Source organism: Monodelphis domestica, chromosome 6, assembly GCF_027887165.1.
Source record: "Monodelphis domestica isolate mMonDom1 chromosome 6, mMonDom1.pri, whole genome shotgun sequence".
In the NCBI taxonomy this organism is placed as follows: Eukaryota; Metazoa; Chordata; class Mammalia; order Didelphimorphia; family Didelphidae; genus Monodelphis; species Monodelphis domestica.
In genome coordinates this window covers 25898176-25914747 of record NC_077232.1, presented here as the reverse complement: position 1 = coordinate 25914747, position 16572 = coordinate 25898176, and the positions used below count along the sequence as shown (strand labels likewise).

The following is a 16572-nucleotide window of genomic DNA, read 5'->3' as shown; positions in this document are numbered from 1 at the left end:
GACCCAAGACCATTACGAATGAGGGACAAGAAACAGAAGCAATGTAAAATTTTATATTCTTGAACTCAAAGATAAAAAATTTAAAAATTCTTGTTCTTTCAAATGATAGCTTTGGAAAATATGGACAGGATACTAAAATAAAAAGCAGAGATATCATTTTGCCAATAAAGTTCATATAGTCAAAGCTATGTGTAAGCTTAAAAATTAAGATATAATAACTCCAAGAATCATATTTAATAAGATTTATTAATAATAGCTAAAATAAAAAGCTAGAGTAAAAGAGAGCCAACTCAGCCACAGACAGGAGAGAAGAGAATGAGGGCAGAGTTACACACAACCATATACAATATGCAAGCACAGAAAGTGGGTATGAAAGAGGAAAGTGATGCTGGGAGATGTAGTTCAAAGGTACAAGATTTTCCAACTACACATATGTTTTTACTAGCATCAGTGAGTTGCTGTTAGGATAGAAATGATAAAAGAACACAGAATGATAGACATGAAAATGGTCTGAAATAATAAATCATTAGACCTATAAGGGACTTGAGAATATGGAAAGAACATAATACAATAGATTAGAATGGGACTGAGAGTTAGGAAAATGTCTGTTAGATAATGGTAAATTTGTTTAACCTCTGAACAATATCAATTTCATTATCTATAAAATGTCCATAACAAATATAATGATATCAATTTCACTGGCTTATTTTGAAGATCAAACAAATTACTATGTAAAGGGATTTCTGAAACTTAGAGCAGTATAAAAAAGTGAAACTTGGTCCTGGAGATAGAAATGGCCTGCACAAATGAAAATAGCCAATTACTAAAGTAGCTGAGAATAGAACCCAGGTCTCTTGATTACTTGGCCTTTGATGTTCCTAAGAGGCCATGCATCTCTTGTCATTGTACTTTGGACTGAGAACATATTGCAAAATCTATTGAACATTTCTCACATAGAGTTCAAGGTATGGCTGGTAAGAGATATGGATTGAAAATGGTTCCTAAATGATATAAAATGAATTTAAAGAAATAATAATAAATATATAATAAATTAATTCTATATTAATAATATAAAATATGATAAAATAACAAAACTACATAACTATTTTTAATTAATCAGCATACATTACAGCTTTACATGGAATTGATGTTCATTAAATGATGCATAATGCCAGTTTCATGAGAATAGACTGTATTCCTTCCTTCCAGGATTGTGTTGGACCCAGCTCTAGCAGGTTTATTTGTTGTTAAATCTTCATTGTAAAAAGGGATATATGTTTTTATTCTTTTCCAATATTAATTTTATTTTATTGATTAAGAAAAATTTTCCATGGTTACATGACTCATAATTTTTCCCTCCCCTCTTCTAATCCCCCTCCCTTAGCCAAATTCCAATTCCACTGGGTTTTACATGTATCATTGATCAAGATCTATTTCCATATTGTTGATATTTGCACTAGGATGATCATTCAGATTCTACATCACCAATAATATCCCCATTGACCCATGTGATCAAGAAATTGTTTTTCTTTTGTGTTTTGGCTCCCACAGTTCTTTCTCTGGATGTGGATAGTGTTCTTTCTCATAAGTCCCTCAGAAATGTTTTGGATCATTGTAGAAATCTGCCCCTAGTAGGGAACGCCATTACATTTGATTGTGCCACAGTATATCAGTCTCTGTGTACAATGTTCTCCTGGTTCTGCTCCTTTCTCTCTGCATCAATTCCTGGAAGTGTTTCCAGTTCACATGGAATTCCTCCAGCTCATTATTTCTTTTAGCCCAATAATATTCCATCACTAACAGATACCACAATTTGTATATTCATTCCCCAATTGAAGGATATCCCCTCATTTTCCAATTTTTTGCCACCACAAGGAGTGTGGCTATAAACATTTTTGTACAAGTCTTTTTACTTATTATCTTTTTGGGGTATGAATGGAGCAGTGGTATGGCTGGATCAACGGGTAGGGAATCATTTAAAGTCCTTTGCACATAGTTCCAAATTGCCCTCCAAAATTGTTGATCAATTCACAACTCCACCAGCAATGTATCAATATCCCTATTTTGCCACATTCACTCCAACACTTATTTCTTTCCTTTGCTCTCATGTTAGTGAATCTGCCCCATGTGAGGAGGTATTTCAGAGTTGTTTTGATTTGTATTTTTATAATTAATTATGAATTTTTCTGATCTCTCTAATGATTGTATTTCTCTAATTGTATTTCTCTGATTTGTATTTCTCTAATTATAAGATTTAGAACACTTTTTCTTGTGGTTATTGATAGTTTTGATTTCTTTATGTGAAAATTGCCCATTCATGTCTCTTGCCCTTTATCAATTGGGGAATGGCTTAATTTTTTGTACAATTGATTTAGCTTCTTATATATTTGAGTAATTAGACCTTTGTCAGAGGTTTTTGTTATAAAGATTTTTCACCAATTTTTTGCTTCCCTTATAATTTTGGTTGCATTGGTTTTGTCTGTACAAAACCTTTTTAATTTAATGCAATCAAAATTATTTATTCTACAATTTTGTAATTTTTTCTAACTCTTGCTTGGTCTTGAAATCTTTCCTTTTCCAAAGATCTGACATGTATACTATTCTGTGTTCATTGAATTTACTTATAGTTTTCTTCTTTATATTGAAGTCTTTCACCGATTCTGAGTTTATCTTGATGTTGGGTGTGAGATGTTGATCTAAATCTAATTTCTCCCATACCATTTTCCAATTTTCCTAGCAGTTTTTTGTTGAGTACTGGATTTTTCTCCCCCAAACTAGGATATTTGAGTTTATAAACTGTCTTGCTGAGGTCATTTACCCCAACTCTATTACATTGAGCCTCCCTTCTGTCTCTTAATCAGTACCATATTATTTTGCTGACCTCTGCTTTAGAGTACAATTTAAGATCTGGTACTGCTGGGCCCCTATTCTTCACATTTTTTTCATTATTTCCCTTAATATTCTCAATCTTTTGTTCTTCTAAATAAACATTGATATTGCTTTTTTTTCTAATTCAGTAAAAAAGTTTCTTAGTAGTTTGATGGGTATGGCACTGAATAAGTAAATTAATTTGGGTAGGATTCTCATTTTTATTATGTTGGCTCATTCTATCCATGAGGAATTAATGTTTTTCCAATTGTTTAAATCTAGTTTTAATTGTGTGGAAAGTGTTTTGTAGTAGTGTTCATATAATTCCTTTTTTTTGTCTTGGCAAATAGATTCACAAGTATTTTATATTGTCAAGGGTGATTTTATATGGAATTTCACTTTTTAACTCTTGCTGCTGGGATATGTTGGAAATATATAAAAATGCTGATGATTAATATGGGTTTATTTTGTATCCTGAAACTTTGTTAAAGCTATTGATTATTTCCATTAGGTTCTTAGTTGACTCTCAATGATCCTTTAAGTAGACCATCATATAATCTGCAAAGAGGGACACCTTGGTCTCCTCATTGCCCATTTTAATACCTTCAATTTCTTTTCCCTTTCTAATTGCTACTGCTAGTGTTTCTATTACCATGTTAAATAATAGAAGTGATAATGGGCATCCTTGTTTCACTCCTGATCTTCTTGGGAAGGCTCCTAATTTATCCCCATTGTATATGATGGGTGCTAATGGTTTTAAATATAAGCTGTTTATTGATTTTAGGAAAGTTCCTTCTATTCCTATACTTTCTATTGTTTTCAACAGGAATAAGTTATCTTTTCTCAAAGGTTTTTTATGCATCTATTGAGATAATCATGTGATTTTTGTTGGTTTCCTTGTTGATATAGTCAATTCTGTGAATGTTTTTTCCTAATATTGAACCATCCTTAAATTCCTGGTATAAATCCCACCTGATCATAATGAATAATCCTCATGATCACTTGCTGGAGTCTTTTTGTTAATGTTCTATTTAAGAATTTTGCATCTATGTTCATTAAGGAGATTGGTCTGTATTTTTCTTTCTCCATTTTTGACCTGCCTGGCTTTGGAATCAGTACCATATTTGTGCCATGAAAGAAATTTGGTAGAACTCCTTATTTACTTATTTTGTCAAAAATTTGTACAGTACTTGAAATGGTTGTTTTTTAAATGTTTGATAGAATTCACTTGTGAATCCATCTGGACCTGGGGATTTTTTTGGGAGTTCTTTAATAATTTATTCAATTTATTTTTCTGATATGAAATGATTTAAATATTCTATTTCTTCTTCCATTAAACTAAGCAACTTATATTTTTTTTGTAAATATTCATCCATATCAACTAGATAGCCATTTTTATTACCTTATAATTGGGCAAAATAGTTTTTAATGATTACCTTAATTTCCTCTTCATTAGAGGTGAGATCTCCCTTTTCATCTTTGATACTGTTAATTTGGTTTTCTTCTTTCCATTTTAAAATTAGATTGATCAATATTTTATCTATTTTATTTGTTTTTTTTTCAAAGTACTAGCTTCTAGATTTATTTATTAAATCAATAGTTTTTTATTTTCAATATTACTAATTTCTTTAATTTTTAAGATCTCTAATTTAGATTTCATCTGGGGATTTTCAATTTGTTCACTTTCTAGTTTTTTTTAATTTGCATGCCCAATTCATTGACCTCTGCCTTCCCTAATTTGTTTATAATATGCACTCAAGGATATAAAATTTGCCTCAGTACTGCTTTGACTGCATCCCATAGATTTTAATAGGAGGTCTCTTCATTGTCATTCTCTTCAATAAAATTAGTAATTGTTTCTGTGATTTGTTCTTTAACCAATTTGGGGAATCATATGATTTAATTTCCAATTAATTGTTGGTTTGGCTCTCCATGTACTCTTACTAATTACTATTTTATTGCATTGTGATTGAACAAAGTTCATTTATTATTTCTGCTCTTGTGCACTTTTTTGGCATGTTTTATGCCCTAGTACATGATCAGTCCTTATGAATGTACCATGTGCTGCTGAAAATAAGGTGTATTCCTTTTTGTCTGTATTTATTTTTCTCCACATATGTATTAATATTAATTTTTCTAAGATTTCATTCACATTTCTTACCTGTTTCTTATTTATTTTTGTTATGATTTATCTAGATCTGATAGAGGTTCAGATCTCCCATTAGTATAGTTTTACTATCTAATTCCTCCTTGAGCTCCACTAGTTTCTCCTTTAGAAATTTGGATGCTATACCATTTGGTACATACATGTTGAGTACTGATATTGCCTCAATGTCTTTACTGCCTTTTATCTGGATGTAGTTACCTTCCTAATCTCTTTTGATAAGATCTATTTTTTTCTTTGGCTTTGTCAGATATTATGCCTGTGACTCCTGCCTTCTTTTTCTCAGTAGAAGCCCAATAGATTTTGCTCCAACCTTTTACCTTTACCCTGTGTGTCTTCCTGCCTCATGTGTGTTTACTATAGACAACATATAATAGGATTTTGTTTTCTAATCTACTCTGCTATTTGCCTTCATTTTATGCGTGAGTTAATCCAATTCACATTCAGAATTATGATTACCACCTGTGTATTCCTCAACATTTTGATTTCCTCTCCATTCCTGGCCTATCTTCTTTTGCTAATTTATTCTAGGCCAGAAGTTTGCTTTTAATTAATATACCTAATCCCCACCCTTATTTTACTTCTCTTTCTGCTCCTCCCTTTTTATTTCTTTCTTATTTTTAGGGTCCATTTAATTCCCTCCCCCCTCTCTTTCTAACCCTTTTTGTACTTCTCACCCCATTCCCCACCTTGGTTTTTCCCTCTCAACTTCCCTGAAAGTTAAGATAGAATTCAATACCTCAATGGATCTAGATGATCTTCCCTCTCAGAATCAATTTTACTGAAAGGTTTAAGTATTACCTATTAGCGCCTTCTTCCTCTCCTTTTTATAATAATATTCTTCTTCACCCCTTCTCATGTACCTCTTTGTGTGGTATCGATTATCCTATTTTTCTTATTCCTTCAAGTTTCTCTCAATGCTATCTCCTATTCTCTTCCTTTTCTATTTTTGCAAATCATTTTAGACTACTTAGTATCCCAATGTCTACCTATAAGTAATTCTTCTAACTACTAAATAGTAAATATAATTTTTAGAGTTACATATAGGAATATAAACAATTTGACATTATTGAAGCCCTTAAGGAAGGGCTTTCTTTTTCCTTCTCTTCTTATTTACCTTTTCATGTTTCTCTTTATCTTTGTGTTTGGATGTTAATCTTTCAGCTTAGTTCTGGTCTTTTCTTTACAAATACTTGGAAATCTTCTATTTTGTTGAATACCCATACTTTCCTCTGGAAATATATAGTCAGTTTTGATGGATCCTTGGTTATGGAACCAATTCTCTTACCTTTCTGGATATCATATTCCAATCTTTGAAGTCTTTTAGTGTGGAGGCTGCCAGATCCTGTATAATCCTGAATGGTGCTCCTTGATACCTGATTTGTTTCTTTCTGGCTTCTTGTAATGTTTTTCTACTTAGCTTGGAAGCTCTTGAATTTGGCAGGTACATTCCTGGGTTTTGTCTTTTGAGGATTTAATGTAGAGGGTGATATATGGATTCTTTCAATGTCTATTTTGCCCTCTTGTTGAAGGACATCAGTGCAGTTTTTTTGGATAATGTTTTGTGGTATGATGTCAAGATTTCTGTCACTTCTGGGTTTTCTGGTAGACTAATGATTTTCAAATTGTCTCTTCTTGATTGGTTTTGCAGATCAGAAATTTTCTCAGTGAGATATTTTGTTTCCTTATCTTTTGTCATTCTTTCGACTTTGCATTATTGATTCCTGCTGTCTTATGAGATCATTAGCTTCTACTTACCCAATTATGGTATTTAAGTACTGGTTTTCAACTATGATCTTTTGATTTACCTTTCCAGTTTTGTCTATCCTGCTTTTCATGACTTTTAAATGTTTAATTCTGGTCTCCAATTTCCTTATTATTTCATTGATTTCTAAGCTTCTTTTTCCAAGTGGGAGTTGCTATCTTTTAAATTATTATTTCCCTTTTTAACTATTTCCCACTTTTCTTTCCAGGATGCTTCTATCTTTATCATTTGGTTCATCATCTCAAATTTAATCTACTCAAGAGTTTGTGATCAATTCTGATTTGGGGGAACATTTTGGATTTGTTTATTTGTTTGTTGCTCTCATGTCTCCTCTGTAGTCTGGATTTTTTTCTCCACAAAAATTATCCAGGGTCAATGTCTTTCTCTTCTTCTTTTTGATGGTTGAATATTGAATTTATTGGGTGTTGCTGTCCATTGCTATGTTGGTTTTTTCTTCTTTCCCCAGCCAGAAGTCTGAATGAGGAGAGAAGACTGTCTGTGTGTCAATCTATGGAGCTATTTTTACCTGAGTCTATTTTTTGAGTCTCCATGGATTCTACTGTGTGCCACCCATCTCTGCTCTTATATCTGTGCCCAAGGTCCACAGTCCTCAGCCTCCTAGTGTACCCAGTCTAACTCTTAGGGGCATATCTGTGGTATTCTTAGATAGCTCCCGAGAACCTAAAGATTTCTCTGTGCTCACTCTGATTCTGTTACACTGGCTCTGTCTCTGGTGCCATAGGTGGAGTGGGGGAGGATTGATCAGCTTGCTTTTTGATGTGAGCTTTTTAACCCCTTTATTATGTGGAAATGCCCAAATCCCACCTACCTTTGATGTTTCACCCTCTGGTGGGGCCCCTTCGTACATCTAATCTTGGTATTTTGTCTTTTTGAGGCACTCTATATTGGTCAGGGTGAGGAGAGGAAGAGTCCTGTCTCTATGCTGCAGCCATCTTAACCCAGAAGTAAAAATGTATAAATCTGAAATTGGAAAATTCTAAAAATCATATTTTATTCATTGTTTTACTGATTACCTAGTCTAGGGAAAACAACATAGAATATAAAAATAATACAGACTACATTTAGAGTATGTTGCAAATTTTCAAATATACATTTATCTTTAATCTTCAGTTTTTCCCACTTTTTATTTTTGTATTTCAGAAGTTGGGAACCATACATTTCTTCATACTTACTAGTTAACAATTGTTGAACCATTTATCTGAATGAATAGGTGGATGGATGAATTATTTAATATTCAATCTGATCTTCCCTAATTCAGCAAAGAAGTTTATGCTCTGCCCACCACAAAAATATTCCAAACAAAATGAAATATTTCTAGTGGTTTCCAAGTTTACCTTGTCTATTCCATTGATGTACCATGTGGAACCAACTGGCGCCATAGTGCATTTCTTTAAATTGGGATATAACACCCTGGGGGCTCATTACCAAATCTCTTAATTAAGTGAATATGATTCAGCTTCCATGGCAGAAGAGTTAAATGATCCTGATGCTGATCAAGAGAAGAGAGACATTTCTAAGTTTCTCACTGAAACACTCTCTGCATCTGAAAGACCAATACCAAATGCTTCCTGACTTTGTTGCAGGGCAAATCTTTTGTCCTTACAATAGCTGAGAACTTAACCCAGAAAAGTCATCAGGAGATCTGAGTCTATCTATAACTATTATCTGAAGATGACATGATTTGATCTGATAATGAATGAAGAAATCTAACTCCTAAAAGTGCTTTGTTATCTCCTTCTTTTGTACATGGTCTTCAGGTGAAAGGGCTTTTGTACATTATATAAAATTCCACTTTTCCATTTATGAACACATCAAATGTGAGTTTTTGTTGCTATTGTTTTAATCTGAGCTAATAATTTATCATGTTGTCTAAAATGCCCAAGATTTCTGTTCAGTCTTTTTGTGTTTGATATATGATTTCATCTGGGGGTTATCTATCCCTTATTAGTGGGATATGAATTCAAGTAGATGTGCCTTATTATATTGCATATGGTAGGAAATTAAGAGGTCTAAGTAAAAGTTCATTTACTTGTAATCTTGGCTACTTTGCCTCCCATACCTAAATGATTCCTGTATCCCTTTAAGCCATCATATTCAGTGATTTTTCCTGCAATGGGGCAGTCCTCTGTTTGGTAGTTGATGAAGGTAGAGAATGAACTAAGTGAAGGTGGGTTAAGATTTTCCTGAATTGGCTGTATTTGTGAGTTGTTTACTTGAATATGAACTATACAAAGTGATGAAATTTCAGCAGCACTAGTCTTGGAGCCAAGAGACTCATGAACACATAATAAGATCACAGATTTAGAGCTGGAAAGGACTTTGAGATCATGAAATCCGTGCTCATTTTATATGCAATGAAATTGAATATTGACTCAATGTTAGTAGATTATCTACCACACATTGCCTCCACCAAATATTATTCTTTTACACATCTAACCCTTTATTTCTTATTTTATGCTTATAATTTATTGTTAGCTTATAAACCTGCTTTTTCTATGTGCAAAGCCTCAATCAAAGACTCTACTTGAGATCTGAAGGAACCTTCCTATAAATATAATAACATAGAATATATTATTTTACAAAATTAATCTGATCTGCCTTCATTTCTCACCCTCTTTATTATTTTTTATTTAATTGTGCTTTTTGGTTTTGTAGCAGATAAATAAATATCAATATTAGAGGATCCTTTAGGAACCAAGGTACAAGATTCTGTTTTCCTTGTGAATTGAGTAAGTTATTTTTGGAGCAGTTGAATATTTTGAATCCAGCCTCAGACACTTTTTAGATGTATGCCTCTTGGCAAGTCATTTAACCATCATTTGACTCAGTTTTCTCAACTGAAAAATGGGTATAATACTATCCATTTATCAATCTTGATGTGAGGATCAAAGAGGACAATATTTGTGAATTGCTTAGCATAGTGCTTGCATATGGTAGGAGCTATATAAATATGTTATTAATTTATGTTAATAATATTATTTTTACTTTGCTATTTTTTACAAATAAGGATTATTATTTGTCAGCTCATGAAATCTTATTCAAAGTCATCTCCAAAACGGAAAAAATGGAGGAAAAAAAAGGACCTGCCTCTTCTCTATTTAACGCACATTTATATGATTGTGGTCACATATTTCTAATCTACACATATAATTCTCTTATCTATATTGATTCTATAATGAATTTTATGCTGAAATAAGGGAAAAATTGAAGACAAGATATGGAAGAGGGTTGAAATGTAATTTTATGAGTATAGAGAGTTCTCAGAGAAGAATTTTGTCTAACCAAATAGATCATCAGCTTTTCAGGAACTTATAGCTTCTTAGACACAGAGATTTATGTTGGTTACTCCAAGGCTAAGTATTTTGAAAGAACTTAAGTTCTCTTTTTTCTCAATGTCATTCTCTATTTGGTATTTGTAATTGAATAACAAATTCAATAATTCATAATTCAACAAATATTTATGAAGTACAAATTACATAGAAAAATATGTTTTGCCCTTTGAAGAGAGAAATTTAAAAATTGAAATAATCCATGGTTCCCAAGAGTTTACATTCTATGTGCTTAATAATGTTCATATATTTCTATAGTAGGTATTCATTTCAAAGTTCATCCATTCTTTTTCCTCATGCCTATTATGTTATAATATATGATGATTTGTTTAGTGATCTAGCATCCTCATCAAAACATTTTACTTTCCTTTTGGGAACCACTGTATTAAAAAAAAAAGAAAAGAATTGTTTAACTAGCCTGGAGAGACTCCCTAGAGAGGAAAATAATTGCTTCTTGGCAATAGTTGAAGTGAGTAGAATAGTCTAAGATCCCAGGATCCCAAGATTATATTGTTAAGATTCAGCTAAAATCCCACATCACTTGGATTGGATTTAAGTTTTTTGAGTATAACTAATGACATTATAGGAAATTGTAGAGATGAGATCATTCAATCCAACCCATCATAATTCAGATGAGAAAACTCAATCATAAAGATGGTGAAGGTCATATACTTATTAATAACAGATTCTTGATTGGAACCTAAATCCAAATTCAATCTTCTGTACACTATAAAACATTTTAGTCCTTCATCTAAATCCTACATTTATTTATGGAGCCTTATTTTATTTTCTCCCAGTTTGACAAATTTAAGTTTATAAGAAAAAAGGAAAAGCAAGCCCTGACTCTGAACAAGATCACAAAATGATAGTAAATTAGGGAATACCAGGGGATATCACAAAAGAGCAATGGCTTATGAAATACAAATTGCATCATAAAATTGTGACATTGTGAAATTTATTAGTTTTTTTTCTTCCCAGTCATATAAGGATTTCCCTCCATTGAACTTTGTTTAGTCTGTTTTTAGTCATGTCCATCTCTCCATTACTGGAGACTCCCATTATTTGGGATTTTCTTGACAAAAATATTGGAATAGTCTCCTATATCCTCCTTCAGATCATTTTACAGAAGAGGCTGAGATCCTATCTGAGCCTTTGGTTGACACATAATATAGAGTTAGAGAATTTAGATGGTATGGAGGTAGCTGGTACATTTATCCTGGGATTGTTTTTCCTTAGTCTCAATGATACACAGTGATGCATGACAGGTGTAAAAGTACAATTCCAAGAGAAGATAATGTGAAAAACTTATGCAAAAAGAATAGCCAAATATCTTAATGAATAACCTTTTCAGTGTGTGGTGTGATGATTTCTAGTACTTTGATGAGCCATAGCAATATTTTAGGATAATAATATGAGGACAAGGAGTCAGTGCATAATTTCTGATGCACTTTCATAAATAGACAATATATTTCATTATGGCCTTATAGGAGTTAGTATGGTTTTATCTACTGGAGATATGATTAGCATAATTTGCCATAGGATTTATATTCTATTTGATTATACTTTACTATTTACAGTATTCCAAAATGAGCATAAGAATATCAGGGGATCATAAGTCTAATTAAGTCCAGTCTGAGTAAAGAAAATAACCTCTTCTATGTTTTTTTTTAAATTAATTGTGCTCATTCCACTGCCCTGGCAGACTCAAGATGATAAGGTCAGGGAGAAAACTCATGAACAAGTAAACTTAGAGTTGTTTTTTTTTTCTTATAAAGTGGATTATCCTCTCAATATTATTTAACAAAATGTGTATCAAATCATGGATTGAAAACATTTAAAATTTTGTACAACCTGAAACAATGTAATTTTAGTAAATAAAAAAAGAACATCCAAAATTACCAAAACTTACTTAAAATAATTCTGGTATTAAAAGAGGTTAGTATGGTAAGTGAATGAGCAATTTGTTGCATATTTGTAGCCTTTTGAATTAGCTTCAAATATAGAAGAACATTTACTATAGCATGATAAGGCAGAGGAATCAAATCCACAGTGTACAAACACATCAGATTTATCTGAATTAGATTAAAATGAAATTGAGAAATATTTAGCAATAAATGAAATACAGTAAAACATAGATAATGTTAAATTTTTTAAATGAAGTCCATATGTAGTCTCATAGGAATCTCTATTTTTATATTAGAAGCCTGTTTTTCTAGTTAAGTTTAAAATCACTGTTGTAATGTTTACAAAAACCAAGCAAACAAAGAAACAATCAGAACAAAATCAGGGAATATCTTCTAATTCAATTTGTTTTAATTGCCTCTCCTATCTTACCCATGATCACTGTTCGTAATTTACATGGGTAAAGTGCGACTTTCAAGGGAAAATGGGACAAAGATGTTCCATAATTGCTATAGATCTTTAAGTTCTTCTGAGACATTTCTTGGAAAATAATTTACCTAATTTATTTCTTAAATGGATGCTTCCACTCATAAGCCTCCTTTGGAAAAAAAAAAGAATCACTATAAATATGTTAATGTAATAAAATTAGACAATTAGTGTTTTTGCATTAAATTATTTTACCTTATATTTTGCTATGGTTTTAAATAATAGAAATGAAAATATCATAACATTAACTGCCCCAAATAATTTCTTTTAAGAGAGAAAGTAGAATAATACCTTGACACCAGACAATTTTTTCAACCGAGACTTCAAAACATACATTGTAACTTGTTGTTACAAGGGTCCTCACAAGGCACACAAAGATTTGTTTGGTTTCATTTTAATTAAAGATAAAAGAACAATTTGGAGTAGCCAGTTTTTAACCAATAACCAAATTAGAGAAAAGACAAAAATATCCAGATCCAGTGTCTCATGGCTGACATGTTTTCTTATAGGAAGTATTAAAATAAGTATAGAATAATTCAGGGTAGAGCTGTCATATTGTCATGCCATTTACTCTAAAACTGATTGCACTCTGTTTCAAAACAATATATCCTGCATCAGTTATTCCATTTCCCCTAGAATTAGAGTTTGCTGACATCAATAAAAGAACTTTTACCTGAATTCAAGTAAGCATACAAGTAATTTATAGTCTTAAGACATTACATGTCACACAATAAATGTCACCTTTTGTATTTTCCAGTAAGGTATATTGTTGATTTAACATTAATGATAGGGGAATTTGGGGTTGATTAAAGACTGTCTAGTAATATTATATTAAATGTGTTTCTAATCCATTGGGCTGATATGTGGTAGCTGAAGTCTTTTAGCTTCTGGATCCTTTGTTGTTACTTATAAAATCCTCAATTCATACTATGAATAATATTTTATTTATAAGCAATTAAAATAAATATCAAATTTACAAATTAAGAAGCACAAAATAATAAACCTGTTAATAAAATATGAAAGAAAAGGGAAAATAATAACCTTAGATTTTACATAAGAAATGAAAATGTGAAATTTTAGAAAGAGAAGTTTGGGTTTCATTTAGTATAGAAATGGCTATGAAATTAAGTGCCACCATGTTTTATTATGTCTGAGGCTATTGGAACTACATTTTGTCTTTTCTTTTTCTTTCCTCTTTTGGGTAAGTCATGCATAATGGATATGTTCTCTTTACTTTTTTGGTTTTTAATTTAAACTTCCAAAATAATTTAAAGTTGAATTTGTGGATGCTAGATTGAAGGTTTTTATGGTCAATGGCACAGGTAGATTGCATATCTGCTGAGGTATTCACAAATCTTTTAGGCTTCCTTTCTTTTCAACTGCTCAAGGAATTGATTCTAAATCTTTAGGATAAAAATTTTTCATTCCTCTATTGAATAAGTTCCAATAGCTCTCTAGGACTCTTTGATCAAATAAAAGTCCTTTGTTTACTCTAACTTCATTTAAATACTTAAAATTTATTTTATGTTCTATGTTTTAAGTTCCCTACCTTTATGCATTTTAAGAAAACACATCCTCTTTATTTCACAAACTTGTATAATAATCTCTTTGAGTGGTACAAATCATTGTATTCATGTAATTTGTACTTAACATTGAACATTATCATTGGCTTTTAGAGTAGAAATGAAAGAAACAGACTACACCTAACCACTCATTTTAAAGACTATATGACAAGTGACTTGCCCAAGGTCCATGGTAGCACTTCTTCCTGACTTATGTTCATGGGAATGATTATAGGAAAATTGGATAATATCTCTTATAGGCTGACTCCTATTTTATATATGTATGGAAGAGATGATTTGTTAGAAATTATAGAGATTTATGTGTGTGACAAATATATATGGTAAAGAGAAAAATATATTTTATATATACTATACTAGTATTTCATAAATATATCCACATGCCAAGTCTTCCTTTAGATATGATATTTATGTGTAAATATGCAGATATGTGTCTATATGGAGTATGTATGAATTGTTGTTGATGTTTTAGAGGTTGTAAATGGATGAAATTACATTATATCTTTATATCTTCCATTCTGAAACTTATCAAATTCAGATATGGCCAATACTGGGAAAAAAGGTTGGTAGCTCTCTTTAATTTTATTCTTTTATATTTCATATAATTACAGGTATAAATCACCAGTGCCCTGAATCTGTGTATTAGGTATCTTCTCAATCAATGGAAAATCAAAACAACGTGACAGAGTTTGTTTTATTTGGTCTCTTTCAAAGTCGGGAGATGCAGTATGCTTGCTTTGTAGTGTTCTCTATCATTCATGTGCTCACTGTCCTGGGTAACCTTCTAGTAATAATCACCATAAAAGCCAGCAAGACCCTCACTGCCCCGATGTATTTCTTCCTCAGCCACTTGTCCTTTGCAGACATGTGCTACCCATCAGCCACCACCCCAAAGATGATTGCTGACACTTTTGTAGAGAGAAAGACCATCTCCTTCAATGGCTGCATGACTCAACTCTTTTCTGCCCATTTCTTTGGTGGTACTGAGATCTTCCTCCTCACTGCTATGGCCTATGACCGTTATGTTGCCATCTGTAAACCTCTGCATTATACAACTATTATGGATCGACAGAAATGTAGCCTACTGGCTGGGGCTTCTTGGGTAGCTGGTTTCCTTCACTCTATTCTGCAAACCCTCCTCACTGTCCAGCTGCCTTTCTGTGGCCCAAACGAGATAGACCACTTTTTCTGTGATGTCCACCCACTTCTGAAGCTTGCATGTGCTGACACTTACTTGGTGGGGCTGATTGTTGTAGCCAACAGTGGGATGATCTCACTTATATCCTTCATTGTCCTCATCTTCTCATATATCGTAATCCTGCTGAACCTGAGGAGTCAATCATCAGAGGGGAGGCGCAAGGCTCTCTCTACCTGTGGCTCCCACATCATCACTGTACTCTTGGTCCTGGTGCCTCCCATGTTCATGTATATCCGCCCCTCTACCACACTGGCAGCTGACAAACTTGTTATTTTGTTCAACATTGTGATGCCCCCATTGCTCAACCCTCTGATATATACCCTGAGAAATAATGAGGTCAAAAATGCCATGAGGAAACTATGGAGCATAAAAATGGCATGTGGAAAGAAATGAATTGATATGGGATTTACTCAGTTCTGGCAAAATTCAGAAATGAGAGAAAGTAAATATTTCTTTCTGTGACTAATGGAAACTGAGAGTCTTTTATTTTCTAGCCTGATAAATGGACTCATGAGGAACAAGTGGTTGTTGATCACATTTCCTCACATTGGGTTTAAATGTAATGTATTTAGAAACTTTTTTAGAATCCATTCATTTCCTTCACCTGAGAAATTCAAAAAAGCTTAGGTGGATGAGGAAGTTAAAAATGCAGGTTAAATGACTTGCTTAGCTTCAGCGGAGTAATTTAGAAAGAGAGATAGGAGTAGAAATTATGTCCCCTTTTTCCTATTGAGTAATATCTCCCGCCTTCACCTCACAAGACAATATATAGAACTTAACTACAATGCATAAAACAATTAAAGAGATGGCTCTACCTGGTTGACATGAACTGATTCAGTGTGAGAAACAGGTTTCTTTTTGAGAGACACCGTTTTACCTTCTAAACATGACTTTAGCCAACTGCTTTGCCATATTTCCCAAGGTCTTCTATTTATTTTTTGAAGAAGTTTTTGAGGTGGTGTAATGATTACAGTTCTGTATTGGAAGTTGGGAAGACCTTATTTTGAATATCGTCATCGTCACAGGCACTTTCCAACAGTATTACTAAAGACAATTTTCTTAACCTCTCTCTGTCTGAATTTCTTCAATTGTAAAGTAGAAATAATAACCACTTAACTCACAAGGTTGTTATGAGGTTCAAAAAATATATGTAGTATATTAATGGTAGCTATTATTATTATTATTATTATTAATGCTAGTTTATTTAATCTACATCAAATACCGACTGAATGGCTCACTATTCGACCTTTGCCGCCTGA

General features: G+C 32.5%; 1 protein-coding gene across 1 annotated transcript; it reads left to right on the top strand.

The window, feature by feature from the left end:
• The first annotated feature begins 14729 nt into the window (after window positions 1–14729).
• Window positions 14730–15778, top strand: LOC100616878 (olfactory receptor 4S1). Its single transcript, XM_016423531.2, has one exon. The coding sequence runs from the start codon at window positions 14777–14779 to the stop codon at window positions 15704–15706; it is 930 nt and encodes a 309-aa protein (XP_016279017.2). The 5' UTR covers window positions 14730–14776; the 3' UTR covers window positions 15707–15778.
• Window positions 15779–16572: the final 794 nt, after the last annotated feature.

Bases quoted from the DNA above. Each gene is read 5' to 3' on its own strand.
- LOC100616878 (XM_016423531.2), top strand. From the start codon at position 14,777: ATGGAAAATCAAAACAACGTGACAGAGTTTGTTTTATTTGGTCTCTTT.